This window comes from Odocoileus virginianus, chromosome 4, assembly GCF_023699985.2.
Source record: "Odocoileus virginianus isolate 20LAN1187 ecotype Illinois chromosome 4, Ovbor_1.2, whole genome shotgun sequence".
Taxonomy (NCBI): Eukaryota; Metazoa; Chordata; class Mammalia; order Artiodactyla; family Cervidae; genus Odocoileus; species Odocoileus virginianus.
The window spans coordinates 89868108-89884799 of record NC_069677.1 but is presented as its reverse complement, the minus strand read 5'-3'; the positions used below and the strand labels follow the sequence as shown (position 1 = coordinate 89884799).

Genomic DNA, 16692 nt, shown 5'->3' with positions numbered 1-16692 from the left:
GGAGCCAGAGCTCCCCGTGTGCCCTCCACCTCTGAACAGTGCCGACCACCTCCCTGAACGGACCCTGATGTTCCCATCGGGTCACAGGTCCCCCTTTGCTCCTCAGTTCAGTTCAGTTGCTCAGTTGTGTCGGACCCTTTTCAGACCCCATGAATCGCAGCACGCCAGGCCTCCCTGTCCATCACCAACTCCTGGAGTTTACTCAAACTCATGTCCATTGAGTCAGTGATGCCATCCAACCATCTCATCCTCTCTTGTCCCCTTCTCTTCCTGCCCTCAATCCTTCCCAGCATCAGGGTATTTTCCAGTGAGTCAGCTCTTCACATCAGGTGGCCAAAGTATTTGGAGTTTCAGCTTCAACATCAGTCCTTCCAATGAATATTCAGGACTGATTTCCTTTAGGATGGACTGGCTGGATCTCCTTGCAGTCCAACGGACTCTCAAGAGTTTTCTCCAACACCACAGTTCAAAAGCATCAGTTCTTCGGCGCTCAGCTTTCTTTATAGTTCAACTCTCACATCCATACGTGACCACTGGAAAAACCATCGACTTGACTAGACGGACCTTTGTTGGCAAAGTAATGTCTCTGCTTTTTAATATGCTGTCTAGGTTGGTCATAACTTTCCTTCCAAGAAGTAAGCGTCTTTTTATTTCATGGCTGCAGTCAACATCTGCAGTGATTTTGGAGCCCCCCAAAATAAAGTCAGCCACTGTTTCCCCATCTATTTCCCACGAAGCGATGGGACTGGATGCCATGATCTTAGTTTTCTGAATGTTGAGCTTTAAGCCAACCTTTTCACTCTCCTCTTCACTTTCATTAAGACGCTTTTTAGTTCTTCTTTGCTCCTAGTGATATCAAATCTGGGATTGAAATAGGTGACCAACGATCTCTGCTTAAAACATAACAAGATTCAAAACATCCTAGTCGAAGCTAGCGCGGTGATGCCAGCCATCACGAGGCCCCACAGATCAATGATGTGTTTATGCCCTGGAGTCCCCGAGACCTGCCTGGAGAGGAGAAAGGTCCCTGCCCTCTCTCCTCAGCTGAGGACTGAACTCCCCATGGTCCCTGCACCTCCAGCATTGGTCTGCCTCTCTTCCCAGACTGCACACGCCTCATGAGGTTCTCCAAGAAGCCGGCTGCGGTCCTTGTCACAGAAAAGAACGTCTGCCCTAAGCCTGGGGAATTCTCTCAGATTTTAAAAAATCTACACAAAGATAAGGAATACAGTCTTCTTTCTAGCGGTTCCCCCAGAGCAGCCTTGAATAAGGCTCGCCACTCTCTCCTCCCACTCTGGGGACCACTTCCTGACCCCAGGCTTAGCAAGAGCTTAAATGGTAGCTGCTTTCTTTCTGCCACTCAACAGGTATGTGAGAAGCCGCGGAGCCAGGAACAACCCTGGACAAAGAATGAAATACGAGGCCGCGCAGCAGGACTTGGAATCAGCTCTGCATCCCTGATCAATCCTGAGCACACTTCCACAGCCCGTCAAGCCCAGCCACTGAGGGCAGAATTACAGAGGACACAGCACCCATCGTCACCTTGGTCCTGAAAGAGAAGCCGCCTCCCACGTGGGCGCTGAGACAGACAGCCAAGACACGCGCCTCAAAAAAGGTTTCATCTGAGAAGAAACTCAGTCAGGATACATACTTCGGATATTCATTAATAGAAAGCAAATACGCTGGACATTCAATGCCCTAAAGCAGTTTTCCTAACAGCTTTCTATTTCCAAACCCAACTTTAACAGTCTGCACCAAGGAGGCTGCAGGCCACAAGAAAGTAAACTAAGACATTAAAGGGAAACAATTTCAAATGAAATTACATTTAAGTTTATTCAACAAAAGATACATAGGTGGCTGTCAAATAATTTAAAGAACTTACATTTCACACACAAAACCTGTGTTTTCACATGCTTGAAGGATATGTCTTTTTTCCCTTAAGGGGAAAGAAAATATATATTGACCAATTCAAGGTACACCATGAGATAATCAGTTATTTATGAGAGAAAGTCAATGTAGTAAAAATCAGTTTAATTAATGAAGTTTTTGCAACAAGTTTATCATTTAAGTCTGTCAGTTGACTTTTCTTGTTTCTCCAACTGGGCAGAGTCCACAGCCTTAAAAAATAAGAGTGCGCAGAGGTAAATCATGGGCCCAAACCACAGAGCATCCTGGGTGTCGGGCCTCAGGGGCCTCTGTCTGCCTCCTTCTCCCGGCCCCGCCCGCCCCTACCACCACTTCTCAAAGCAGATGTGCTCTCTGGGGACGCAGCTGCTCTCCAGATCCTTGGAGAAGAAGTCTGTCATGGGAGGTGGACCACAAATGTAGAACAAGGTCTCTTTTGAAATGTGATCCCTTATCTCCTTCTCCGATATTCTTCCTTCTGCCGAAAGCACAGAATAAACACCAAGTTAAGCCAGATATGTTTGTACTGAAAAGAGGAAGGACCGACCACAGTTTGGCAACAGAGTTTATTTTCAAAAACTGGGCCCAGAGGTCGCGCCCTGAGTCATCCAATTTGGACCCCAGCGGACAGCGTGTCTCCAGGCTTCCTGAAGCCACAGCAGCAACGCGGACAACTGGTCACCACAAACTCTCCAGACAGGGCCAGGCAGCATGCTGGTCTTTGGGACAGATTCAAAACTGCCTTCAGCAAAGTAACTAAACTGCTTTGTGAGAAATCCTTCCAGGAGGGGGAACCACGAGAAATTTAAATGACTATTAATGGCAAATGGAACTGATTCATTCAAAGCTGGAGGATAAATTCTCTGTATGCATTATTACAGCAATGATGCAAAGGTCCCCTAAAAAAATGCAGAAAATAAATTTTTAATATAGGCAGCAGGAGATCTGTATATAATAAGTGAACACAACTAATCTCTCCTTATGTTTCCATGATGAATCATCTCTCAGTCCCCCAGGTAGTGACATTCCCAGCCAGAAACTCCCAACAATAAAGCATTTACACTCAACCAACTGGTACGTCCACACAGTAATGGCATGGAGACAGTCAAAATACCTTTCAGGAGACTCACCGGTGATGTATGGTCTGAGGTCTGCACTGATTTGTGTAGTCTGTTTTGTAACATGGAAACTGCATGCAATCTTCTCAGGAAATTCATTTACTAGATCCAGGATATTTTTCTGGAATGTCAAACGTATTTGGTCACACAACAATCTTAAAAAATCAAAACAGATGTGCACCCTCTGGACGCCGAAGCTCCACTGACAATTCTGCACACGTCCGCTGCTCGGCTCTCCACTTAGAGAGGCATTGTTTGCAGCCGGGCAGGCCAGAGCAATCTGAGTGCGGGGGGCTATTTGCCTTTAATTGAAATCTGAATATGCTAACAAGCATATTACTAACTCTCCAGGAGTTTTTCCTTTTTTCTTTTCTCTCAGGCGTGGGCAATTAAGCAGCAGTTTCACTGACCACAGTTGCGTCTTTTAACTGTTTCTGTTCTTTTGTTCGTCCTTGCAGCTGCAAAGCACTCAGAGCGAAAGCCTTCTCCTGTCAGATGGACTCGGTTCCTGCAGATGCAGCCGATGGGGGTTTCACGTACTGAGCTGGGTCTCACCTACTCCCGGGGCACCCAGGCCCACTCGCAGGCCTCCTGACCCTCTGGGGAGCCCGAGGCAGGCTGAATTTTCTGCTCACCCACCTCCAGACTCAAGCCCACCAGACCCGCCCTCTTCTGTGACTGCACTGGGAGGCTCCTTAGCACTAGCTTTTTTAATAGTTTCGGGCAGGATAGGATGCGTCGGTTAATCCTCACTGGAACAGGGCTCAGCCTTTCAAGCCTCTGGCTTGAGCTGCTGCAGAGAAGAGCGGTGGAGAGAAGGCAGGCCCGGGCCACGAGCCTGCTCACGCCCAGCTAATCGAGACACACGACGCTCCCTACCTTGAACAGGAGCTCGCTGGTGTCTTTCGCACTGTAGAGCAGTCTGACTGTCCCCATCTCATACCCCCGCCCCTTGCTCGCCCGTTCTCTGTGGAGGTCGGCCGCGTGCCGCAGGATGGAAAGCAGGGGGTTAATCCCGACGCCTCCTGCGATCAACACGAGGTTTCTGGAGGCGTCTGCGGGCTGCGGGTCAAAGAAGAACTCCCCCCCGACTCTGACAGCCACCTCGGAGTCCAGGGTGCACTGCAGGGGACAGAGAAGAGCCTTCAGTTTTCTGCGGCAAAGGCCTGACACCAAACGCTCGCCTGTAGTAAGGCTGAGCATCTGCCCCCGGCGCGTCTATCGGTTTCTAGGCCATCTTCACTCACAGCTGCCGTGGGGCCGTGAACCAGTTCCACTCGCGTGTTCCCCAGGCCGTTTGCACGTCCACCTTCATGACGCAGGCAGCACAGCCACGCCGGATGCAGACAAGGAGGCCTGCCTCAGGGACTCTGCCACGTGCTGACTTCCCGCGTGATGAACTAGCTGGCTTGTGCAGAGAGGCCCTGGGCCCAGGGGACAGCCTGGAAGCATGAGGCGAGGACCACTCCCACCCCTGCAGGCAAAGGGGCTGCTCCTGGGTGAGGACACCTAAAGCAGGGTGACTGTCGGGGCTGCATGCGCTGGCTCTCCAGGGGGGCACTCTGCCCCGACGGCGGCATTCTAGAGGCTGTAAGCGGGATTTTTCGGCATTTAGAGGGCAGGGCCTGAGATGCTGGATGTGAGGTCAGGGGTGTCCCAAAGCTGCTCCTACTAAGCAGACGGCTAAACCGGCAGGAGTTCCGTGGGCCAGTTTCTGCTGGTAGTTTGATGCCAGCCCTCTGGGGGGCACTCACACCACGGAAATCTGCAGATACAGCAAATGTCAGAGAGTTGGTCTGACAGCACACCACAATCTGCAACACACAGGGGCTGCCCTGCATGATGTCTTTCTGAACGATCCACAGGACGTTCATGGAGGTGAAACCAGTTCGCAAGGATCTGAGCCTAGACCCTAACTCATTTTATTAAAAAAACTGAAAGCAGTATTTGCATGGATCTAACTTCACCTGCTTTTGAATTATGGTGTTGGAGAAGACTCCTGAGAGTCCCTTGGACTGCAAGGAGATCCAACCAGTCCATCCTAAAGGAGATCAGTCCTGGGTGTTCACTGGAAGGACTGATGCTGAAGCTGAAACTCCAGTACTTTGGCCACCTCATGCGAAGAGTTGGCTCATTGGAAAAGACCCTGATGCTGGGAGGGATTGGGGGCAGGAGGAGAAGGGGACAACAGAGGATGACATGGCTGGATGGCATCACTGACTCGATGGGCACGGGTTTGGGCAGACTCCAGGAATTGGTGATGGACAGGGAGGCCTGGCATGCTGCGATTCATGGGGTTGCAAAGAGTTGGACACGACTGAGTGACTGAACTGAACTGACTGAACATCACCTGAATTTTCCAGAATGTTACCGCCATGTAGATTGTATGGTGTTGTGTCCAGAACTTTACCAAGCATGTTCACTGTTCTAGAAAACTGCACCTGAGTGTGCAGTATGCATGGATGGTCCTGTCGCCGGGCGACGGCTGTGCGCCATCTGCATTTGCAGACATGTATTCACACATGGTGATCCTATGCTGAGGAGCAGAAACCTGACTGACTGCCTCATGCTACCTTCTAGTTTAGACAAGCCCCACCATTTCCTGGGCTTCCCTTGTGGCTCCGCTGGTAAAGAATCCCCCTGCAATGCAGGAGACCTGGGTTCAATTCCTGAGTTGGAAGATCCCCTAGAGAAGAGAAAGGCTGCCCACTCCAGTATTCTGACCTGGAGAATCCCATGGACTGTATAGTCCATGGGGTCACAAAGAGTCAGACATGACTGAGTGATTTTCATGTCACTCACCATTTATTTCTATGCTGAAGCACAGTCTGATTATGGATCATTTTCCTTTGCTTCTCCTTTGTATTATACTTTGTATTATAGACAGCATATTAAAAAACAGAGCGATTACTTTGCCAACAAAGGTCCGTCTAGTCAAGGCTATGGTTTTTCCAGTGGTCATGTATGCGTGTGAGAGTTGGACCATAAAGAAAGCTGAGCACTGAAGAACTGATGCTTTTGAACTGTGGTGTTGGAGAAGACTCTTGAGAGTCCCTTGGACTGCAAGGAGATCCAACCAGTCCATCCTAAAGGAGATCAGTCCTGGGTGTTCATTGGAAGGACTGATGTTGAAGCTGAAACTCCAATACTTTGGCCACCTGATGCGAAGAGCTGATTCATCTGAAAAGACCCTGATGCTGGGAAAGATTGCAGGCAGGAGGAGAAGGGGACGAGAGAGGATGAGATGGTTGGATGGCATCACCAACTCAATGGACATGAGTTTGGGTGGGCTCTGGGAGTTGCTCCGTGGTGGGCTCCCTGTTGGACAGGGAGGCCTGGCGTGCTGCAGTTCATGGGGTTGCAAAGAGTTGGACACGACTGAGCGACTGAACTGAACTGATGATTTTTTTTTTTTAATGTACTTGATTACATGAACTCTGAATTTCATTTTGGAAATGGAAGGGGGCACTGGATCTGGCAGTGTTGAGAACCCCTAGTTTGGAGAAAAACACGCTGACCGAGGGGTCACTAGGAGTCAGCAAGCCCGTGTGCCCCTCAGAGCCTCTGCTTCCGCACCTGGACAACGGGCCCCCGCCCCCGCCTGCCCACTGCCCCCGGGGTGCGGTGGGCATCGCAAGACACCGTGGGGAGGCCCCGGCAGCAAGTGCCACGTGGAGGGTGTTCTGGTCACAGGGCTGTAACAGAAGAAGAGACGCAGAGGCGCCTGCCTCCTCCTCTCCTGTCACCAAAAGAATCAAGAAACCTATGTGAGGAGCATTCCTGATCAAATCAACTGAGTGGGCTCCCTCCTAAGGATTCTGAAGACCAACCCTGAGCACTCACCCAGCACCCTGCCCGACAAGTACTCAGTAAGCACTTTTTGATATGAATTTAATTTGGGGCTCTATCACTCAAAGAGTTAAAATTTATAAAAAAAAATATAAGAAAAAATGAAAATCATTTGGTCAAGAACTGCTAAATGAATGGAAATCCTCCCTCTGAGTGGGGGGTTGGGGGGTGGGGGTGGTAACTGAACTTAAATATTCTTAACTATTTTAAATATATAGGAGATTTTTACATGAAGGATGTTAAGTGGGTTTTCATTCTTGACAGAAGAAACTAGCAGCAAGGGCACATTCCATCAGGAATAACTAAAATCTAGGAACTGCAACACTGGCTACCATGTGCTTTTAAAATGCTCCTTTTCCTTACAAGTCTCGAAAACAGAAACCAGAAGAGGCTCAACCTAATGACGACAGCGGCGTTAATCCCTCTCTAACACACCCCCCTCCTTCTTGCTTGCCTATATATTTCTCTTTATCTGTAAGAATCGAAGAGTAGAAGAGGCTAAGAAACAGGAGAGAAGACATTCTATCCAACGGTCACCTTCAGCGTGGTTAGTGGTGACAACAAGCAAAGCCTTTAGGTTATTGTTTTTAGAAACCAGAGTATTTTCAACCCTAAAGTTGGCAAGAAAATGTGCCCCAGGGAAAGATAATACTCAAGAAGCCTGTCCTTAGTGACAAGATGATCTTCAGATCTATCTGCTAATTTGCTAGCATCTGGAAGGAATCAAAAGCCATCTTTGTCTTTTGTTGATCAATAAAAACCGCCAGGGTAGCAGGAACACGAGACTTAAAGGTACTGTAGAGTATAAAATGGAAGCGCGTAAAGGGACATTACCTCCAATTACATGGCAATGTATCTAATCTGGGTATAGATTTTCTACTTGTGAAATAAACAACTTCTTCACAGCGACTGGAGCCCAGCACACAATAGCTGTCTAGAACCCTTTACCCTGCCAGGAGCTTGAGCCAAAGTAGATAAAATAGAGGAAGACGTTTATGGCACATTATTCCACGTCCCAGCAGAGCAGCCTGCTGCCACCCAGACACTCACGCGCCTCTATTGTCCACTCTAATAGCTTAATAAAGACAAATCCTCAGGAGGAAAACAGCCACCTGAGAAGAGTTCCAAGAAAAACCTGACTTCATAAAGGCTGCCTGCAACTCCCACTGGGCAGAGTGGAGCAGGCACCACAATTAGGATGTGCATTCAAGCAATGCCACTTGGAGATTTTCTGCAGCCTCTTAGAGTAAGTTCCTTCACTGAAGTGTCAATGAGCCATGAAACCAAGCAAGGAGCTACGGACCAGGACCAGGTCCAGGTCACGGTCCAGGTCACGTGGGCAGCCGACGGCCGGAGGGAACGCGTGGCACTGCGGGCCATGCGGGGGTGGCTGAGCTCCTTTAATACCGAGCTCCCACCCCCGGGGCGTGTGTTAACAGCTCAGGATACAACCTGGAGATAGTATGGGGAAAATCCAAAGGGAATCTAAAAAGAAACGAGGTAGCCCAGGCCACACCAAAGGAAGGACACAGAAGGTCGCAGGGTAAAAAATGTGACAGGATACATTTACAATGGAAACGCTAAGGCAAGCAGCTGGAAATGTGTCTAAACTGACACAATGTGCCGTGTAAAACCTAAGAATATATTTTTAATGCTGCTGTAGGTTTAGAAATCTTTTAGTTTTTAAAATTATCTTCCAGTAACAGGTTTTTTTTTTTTTTTGGTTACACAATTCAATGAATTTTAACACACACATAGAGAAGCGCAACTACCACCAAAAGCAAGATACTGGACTGTCCCGTTAGCACCCCAAACCCCACTTTGCTATCCCTTTCTGCTCCCACCCTTCCCCGCTCTAGCCCATCAAGCACTGATCTGTTTCTATAGCTGTATTTCTGTCTTCCAGACTGTAGCATAAATGAGACTGGCTTCTTTCACGCACATAACGCCCCTGAGATTCACCTACGCTGCTGTGTGCATCGACAGCTGATCTGTTTTTACTGCTGAATAACAAATACAGGCCGACCTGGGAAATGCTGCAGACTCGGTTCCATACCACTGCCATAAAGTACCGAAATCAAGCGTGCTTGCTTGTGCGTGCTCAGTCATCTCTGACTCTGGGACCCCATGGGCTCCCCTGTCCATGGAATTTTCCCAGGCCAGAATACTGGAGTGGGCTGCCATTCCCTTCTCCAGGGGCTCTTCCTGACTCAGGGGTCAGACCTGCATCTCCTGCATTAGCAGGCAGGTTCCTTATCACTGGGCCACGTGGCAGATCACAGCCTTTCGTTAGGTTTCCCAGCGAGCATAAAGCTACGCTTACACTATACTTCAGTCTTCTAAGTGTGCAATAGCAATGTGTCTTTAAAAAAATGTACACACCTTAATTTAAAAATACTTTATACTATTAATACAAAGATATAGCAATCAAAACAGTTTTGATTTATATTTATTTGATATTTATATATCAAGACAGATAGATCAAAGGAAAAGGTCAGAAAGCCCAGAAATAAATCCACACACTTATGGCCACTTAATTGATGACAAAGGAGGCAAAAATACACAGTGCAGGAAAGACAGTCTCTTTACTAAAGTGGTGCTGGGAAAACTGGACAGCTGTATGTAAAAGAATGAAATAAGAACATTCTCTAACACCATACAGAAAAATAAAATCTCAAAATGAATTAAATACCTAAATGTTAAGACCAGATACTGTAAAACTAGAGGAAAATATAGGCTACTCTTTGACAGAAATCACAGCAATATTTTCTTGGATCTATCTCCTAGAGTAATGGAAATAAAAAACAAAAATAAAAAAATGGTACCTAATTACATTTAAAAGCTTTCCTTTGCATAGCAAAGAAAAACATAAACAAAAAGACTACGGGAAAGTATTCGCAAATGCTGCTACCAACAAGGGTTTAATTTCCAAAATATACAAACAGATCATACAGCTTAATATAAAAAAAGAAAAAAACAATTAGAACACAGGCAGAAGGCCTAAACAGACATTTCTCCAAAGAGATGTACAAATGGCTAACAGGCACATGAAAAGATGCTCCATATCACTGACTACTGGAGAAATGCAAATCAAAGAACTACAATGAGGAACCACCTCACCTCACTCCAGTCAGAATGACCATCACCAGAAAGTCTACAAATAAGAAATACTAAAGAGGGTGTTGGTCAGAATATAAACTAATAACAGTCACTATGGAGAACAGCATGGAAGTTCCTTAAAAAACTAAGAATAGAGTTACCATGTGATCCTACAATCCCACTCCTGGGCATATCTAGAGAAAACTCTAATTTTAAAAGATACATGCACCGCTATGTTTATAGCAGCAGTATTCACAATCACCAAGACATGGCAACAACTTAACTGTCCATCAACAGATGGATGGATAAAGAAAATGCAGCACACAAACGCAATGGACTACTACTCCGCCATAAAAAAGAATGAAATAATGCCATTTGAAGCTACATGGATGGACTTGAAGATTGTCATATTAAGTGAACTAAGTCAGACAGAGAAAGACAAATACTGTATATCACATATGAAGTCTAAAAGATGATACCAAAAAAAAAACAAAAGTATTTACAAAACAGAAATGAAGAGGATGGCAGTAAAAAAAAACGCACGGTTACCAAAGGGGAAAGCAGAGGGAGAGATACATTAGGAGTCTGGGATTGACATACACGCACCTATAATGAAGAGAGTGAACAACGAGGACCTACTCTATAGCACAGGAAACTATGTTCAGTATCTCATAACAACCTATGATGGAAAAGTATCTGAAAAAGAACTTATATGCATATATGAATAGCTGAGTCACTGCTGTACATCTGAAACTAATACAATATTGTAAATTACATTAACAAAAAAATTTTCTTCATATAAAGAAACCTTTATTGCTAAAAAAGATGCTAATAACCATCTAACAGCACAGGGTTGCCACAAACATTCAATTATAGAAGAATACAATTATCTATAAAGTGTAGTAGGGTGAAACAGTAAAACAAGGTCTGCCTGTACATTACATGAATGTATCACAGCTCCTTCACCCATTCACCTGCTGAGGGATGTTTGGATTGTTTCCAATTTTTGAGGACTATGATTAGAACCACTATAAACATTCACATTCAGATTTCTGTATGAACAATTCTTTTGTTTCTCTAGAATGAACACCCAGGAGTCATACTGCTAGGTACTGTGGTGAAGTGTGTCTTCAGTTTCATATGAAATTGCAGAAATAATTTCCAGAACGGCTGTAGCCCTTGCGTTCCTGCTGACACCATAAGCAACATAAGAGTGCCAGTTGCTCCACGTCACTGGCATCACTTGCTATGGCTGACACTTTAAATCTGAGATGTTCTAATAGGTCTGCAGATGTATCCCACTAGATATGGTTTTAACCTGCATTTCCCTAATGATGAATGATGTGGACTGTCGTTTCACTCCTAGCTTGTCATCTTTATATCCTTTTTAGCAAAGTGTCTGTTCAATCCTTTGCCCATTTAAAAATTAGGTTTGCTTCCTTTTTGCTGCCTTTTGAGTTCTTCATGTATCATGGATTCAAGTCCTTTGTTGGCTATCTAAATTGCAAACACTTTCTCATAGGCTGTGGCTTATTATTAAAACTTCTGTTAATAGTGTATTTTGCAGAAAAAAAATATTTAGTTTTGGTTAAATCCGATATATAAATCTTCCCTTTTATGGATCTCACTTTCTGTGTCATGTCTAAGAACTATCTGCCTATGCTGCTGTCCAGAATATTTCCTATGTCTTCTAAAACCTTTACAGTTTTACATTTTAGACCTTAGACCTACAACATATTTTAATTTTGAATATAACGTGTGAGATTTAGGTCAGGGCTCTCTGTTTTATTTTTGCATATGGACAGACAACTACTCAGCACCGTTTGTTGAAAAGGTCACTGCTTCTCCGTTGAGTTTCTTTAGCACCTTTGTCAAAGTTCAAAAGGTTGTATGTGTCACTCTATTTCTGAACACCTTAATTTGTCCCTTTGATCTGTATGCCTATTCCTTCACCAATACTACACTGTACTGATTATTGTAGCCTTATTTTAATCTTAAATTTGAGCAATATGATTCCTCATACTTTGGGCTTCTTTTTCAAAACTGCTTTCACCATCCTAGTTTCTTTTCTCTTCCATATAAATTTCAAACTCAGTCTGTCTGTACCTGCAGTATTTGCAGCACAGCGCTCTGTTTTGTGAGCTCGGCTGGCTCAGTGGCGAAGAATCCACCTGCTAACGCAGGATATCCAGGCGCAGTCCCTGGGTCAGGAAGATCCCCTAAAGGAGGAAATGGCAACCTACTCTAGTATTCTTGCCTGGAAAATCCCATGGACAGGGGAGCCTGGTGGGTGGGCTAGAGTCCACGGGGTCGCAAAGAGTCAGACAAGATTTAAGGACTGAGTAGGCACACACCCATTCTCCTTTCTGGTAGAGAGGAGAAGAAAGTGCCTGGGATGGGATGTAGACTGTTGGTAAGTAAAGAAGGCACACTCCAGAAATGAAGGGGAGGGCAGTTAAAAAAAAAAAGACAGGATCAAAAAGCAAGAAGACAGATCTTTTCTGAGCTCACTCTTTACGATTAGGATTCTAGCAGGTAGTGTGGAGCCGCATAGGGCCGTGCTGAGCCCCACGGTGTACCGTGAGTTATTAGCGGCAAATGCGGACTCCGCAGTCACGAGTGCGGAGCTTCCCAGAGACTGAAGTGGAGAGGCAGTCGCACCACGGGTTAGCAGTGCTCAGGTCTGGGCAGGGAGAGCATGTGATCAGAGATCGTTTCCCCCCCAGTAATGAAAGAACGGTAGCTTAATTCCCTTCACTTAGGACAGTGAGGACAAAACAATCTGATTTATAGAATCACCACTGACAAGACACCCAGAGAGCCAATTTTCCAAACCTTACATATAAAATAAAATGCTTTAAGTCTAAAGTAGGATTCAACTGAATACTGTTTGCTGACCCAGAAGGAATTTCCAGACCCCAGGGTATCCTTGCATCATCCTTTAGTGCATCAGAACGATTCCGCTTCTTGGGGACTTCCCTGGTGGTCCCGGGGTTAAGCCTCCACCCTTCCACTGCATGAGGTGCATGTTCTTTCCCTCGTCAGGGAGCTAGGAGCCCACACGCCATGTGGCAAGACCAAAAAGTAATAAATAAACAAACAAACATGCTGCACCTATACCCCTTCTGGAACCTGAGTTCTGGCTGGAAGGGAGCTCTTTGTGAGTGTGGACCCTTTGCACCCAAGCCTAGGTTCCTTAGGTGGATTAAGTGAGCTGAATTTTGTGAGACACAGATCCCAGATCTTCAAGTTTAAACAGAGGTTTGCTCACCTGACTGTGAATCCAGAGAGCAGGAGGGTGGTTTGTATGTTTCACTGCCAGTTCTATCATTCTCTCTTGTTCCAGCAGTCTAGGGCTGGAGCATATTGAGAACCCACCAACCACAGAGACTCCTGGGATAAAGAAATCAACCCTAAAAGGAAAGGCAAATAAATTGACTATCATTAACGCTTTACAGTGGGTAACAAGATAAACAAAACTGACAAGCTTTTAGCTAGAATGACTAAGAAAAAAGGAGAAAAAGTAAAATTACTAAAACCAAGAATGAAAGATGGGATATTATCACCAACTTTACCAAAAAAATAAAAAGGATTATAAAGGAATCCTATGAATAACTGTAAGACAAAAATCTGGCTAACTCAGATGAAATGGATGCGTTCCTAGAAAAACACAAACTGCCAAACTGGACTCTAGAAGAAACAGAAAATCTGAACAGATCCATAATAAATGGACTGAATTAGTGTAATTTAAAAATTTCCCACAAGGATAAGTCCAGATGCAGCAGAGGTGAACTCTGTTAAACATTTGAAGAAGAATTAATGCTTATCTTTCACAAATACTTCCCCCCAAAACAGAAAAAAACACTTTCCAATTCACTCTATCATGTCAGTATTATTCTAACACCAAAGCCAGACAAAGCTATCACAAGAAAATAAACTACACCTCAACATTCCTTATGAATGCAGATGCAAAATCCACAGGAACATTGGTTCAACATATGAAAATCATCAATGAATTAAACCACTTAACACATTAAAAGACAAAATCCATGTGATCATCTCAACAGGTGCAAAAATGGCATTTGACAAAATTCAACACCCTTACCAAATAAACATATGCAACAAACCAGGAATAAATGGTAATTTCCTCAGCCTAATAAAGAAAATTACAAAATATTTAATCATATTTAACCCTGAAAGGCTTAAAATTCCCCACCTAAGAAGAGAAACAAGACAAAAATGTCTGCTCTGACCAATTCTATTAAACACTGTACTAGACATTCAAGCCAAGGCAATTAAGCAAAAAAATGAAATAAGAGGCATCCAGACTGAAGAGAAAGAAGTTGCAGATGACATAATATTATATATAGAAAACCCTAATGAATTTACTATAAATATATAAGAACTAAAAAATAACTTCAAATAAAGTTGCATAATATAAAATTAATAATAAAAACCAACTGTATTTCTACCCACTAGCAATGAACAATCTAAATGTGAAACTAAGAAAAATAGTCCTACTTATAATAAAGTAATAAAATAATTGGGAATAAACTTCACAAAACAAGTGTAAGACTTGTACACTAAAAACTACATTATTAAAAAAATCAAAGCGATCTAAATAAACAGAAAGAGATCTAAATAAACAGAAAGAGATCTGAATAAACAGAAAGAGATCTGAATAAACAGAAAGAAGATCTAAGTAAACAGAAAGAGATCTGAATAAACAGAAAGAGATCTGATAAACAGACAGAGGTCTGAATAAACAGACAGAGATCTGAATAAACAGACAGAGATCCCGATAAACAGAAAGAGATCTGAATAAACAGACAGAGATCTGAATAAACAGACAGAGATCTGAAAAGACAGAAAGGCCTCTTATATTCATGGGCTAGAAGACTTAATACTGGTAAGACGGCAACAGTTTCCAAACTGATCCACAGATTTAATACAATACCTACCAAACCCTAGCTGGTTTCTTTGATAAGTTGATCACAAACTGATAGGAAATTCAAGGAACCTAGAATCATCAAAATAATCTTTAAAAAGAATAAATTTGGAGGATTCACACCTTCTGATTTCAAAATTATTTTAAATCACAATAATGAAGACACTGTGATACTCGTGTTAGGACAGGCATAGGTATCAATGGCAAAAGACTGAGAATCAAAAAATAAACTTGGTTTATTTTTGGTCAACTGATTTTCAACAAGGCTACCAACACAATTTAATGCAAAAGAAGAGTCTTTTCAGTAAGTGGTGATGGTTTTATAATAATCTATAAAGGAAAAAGAATCTGAAAAGGAGTAATAACACATACACACATATATAACCAAGTCACTTTGCTGTACACCAGAAACTAATACAACACTGAAAATCAACTATACTTCAATTAAAAAAAAAAGGACAACTGAATAGAAACCAGAAAAGAATAAAGCTGGATCCCTACCTCATACCATACACAAACGTTAACTCCAGTTAGACCACAGACCTAATATAAACACTAAGATTATAAACTCAGACTTACACAAGAGTACCTCTTCATGGCCAGTTACTTAGAAACGACACTAAAACACAGAGGTCAAAGAAAAGCTGGAGAAACTAGATTACATAAAACAAAAAACTCTGTGCCACACACTTATGTGTAATCCACACCATCAGACAGTGAAAAGATGACCCTTGGAATGGGAGAAAATATTTTTGAATCATGTATCTAACAAGTAATTTGTATACAGAATATAGTAATAAAAAGAAAATTCAAAGAATGGGCAAAGGAGGCCTCCCTGGCGGCTCCGTGGTAATGGATCTGCCTGCCGGTGCAGGAGACGTTGGTCTGGGAAGATCCCACAGGCCAAGGAGCAACTAAGCCTGTGTGCCACAACTTTGGGCCTGGGAGCCAGAGCTCCTGAGCCCACACACCCTGGAGCCCGCGCTCCACAACAAGAGAAGCCTCCGCAACGAGAAACGCACGCACCACAACTAGGAGCTCCTGCTCCCCAAAACTAGAGAGAAGTCCACGCAGCAACAAAGCCCCAGCACAGCCAAAAAAATAAATAAAATCACATTTTAAAAGTGGGCAAAGGATTTGGACAAGCACTTCTCCAAAGAAGATACATAAATGGATAATAAGTACATGAGAAAACGCTCAACCTCATCTGTTATTAGGGAAATGTGAATCAAAATCACAATGAACCATCCCGTCACACTCACCTGGACGGATGGCTGATCAAAAAGAGAATGGCAAGTGTTAGGATCGGGAGAAATTGGAACCTTTATACACTGCTTATGGGAATGTAAAATGGCCTTGCTACTTTAAAGAACAATTTGGCAGTGCCAGAAAATGTTAAGATGTGACCAGCAGTTCTACTCTGAGGTATATGCTAAAGAAAAAAGAAAACATGTATCCACTTAAAAATAGGTACATGAATGTTCACAGCAGCATTATTGCTAACAGCCTAAAGTTCCAAAACAACCTAAATGTTCACCAACTGATGAATATGGAAACAAAGGCGGTACATTCACAGAATGAAAAACTGATACATGTCACACACAGACGCGTTAAGTGAAAGAAGTGAAGTAGCTCAGTCGTGTCCGACTCTGCGACCCCATGGACTGTAGCCTGCCAGGCTCCTCTGTCCATGGGATTTTCCAGGCAAGAGTACTGGAGTGGGGCGCCATTTGCTTCTCCAGGAGATCTTCCCCAGCCAGGGACTGAACCGGG

The 16692-nt window shown here is 44.0% G+C and overlaps 1 protein-coding gene across 9 annotated transcripts in view; it reads right to left on the bottom strand.

Annotated features, from left to right (window-relative positions):
• Nucleotides 1–1807: 1807 nt before the first annotated feature.
• OXNAD1 (oxidoreductase NAD binding domain containing 1) overlaps nt 1808–16692 on the bottom strand; it is a 46069-nt gene continuing 31184 nt past the window's right edge. For all 9 annotated transcript variants that reach the window (XM_070467006.1, XM_070467008.1, XM_070467002.1 and 6 more), the window contains 4 exons: nt 13243–13384; nt 3903–4145; nt 3036–3144; nt 1808–2383 (listed from right to left, as the gene is read on the bottom strand). In XM_070467006.1, coding sequence (XP_070323107.1) covers nt 2229–2383; nt 3036–3144; nt 3903–4145; nt 13243–13384 — 649 coding nt within the window. In that variant the 3' untranslated portion in view covers nt 1808–2228. The remainder of the gene's footprint in view (nt 2384–3035; nt 3145–3902; nt 4146–13242; nt 13385–16692) is intronic.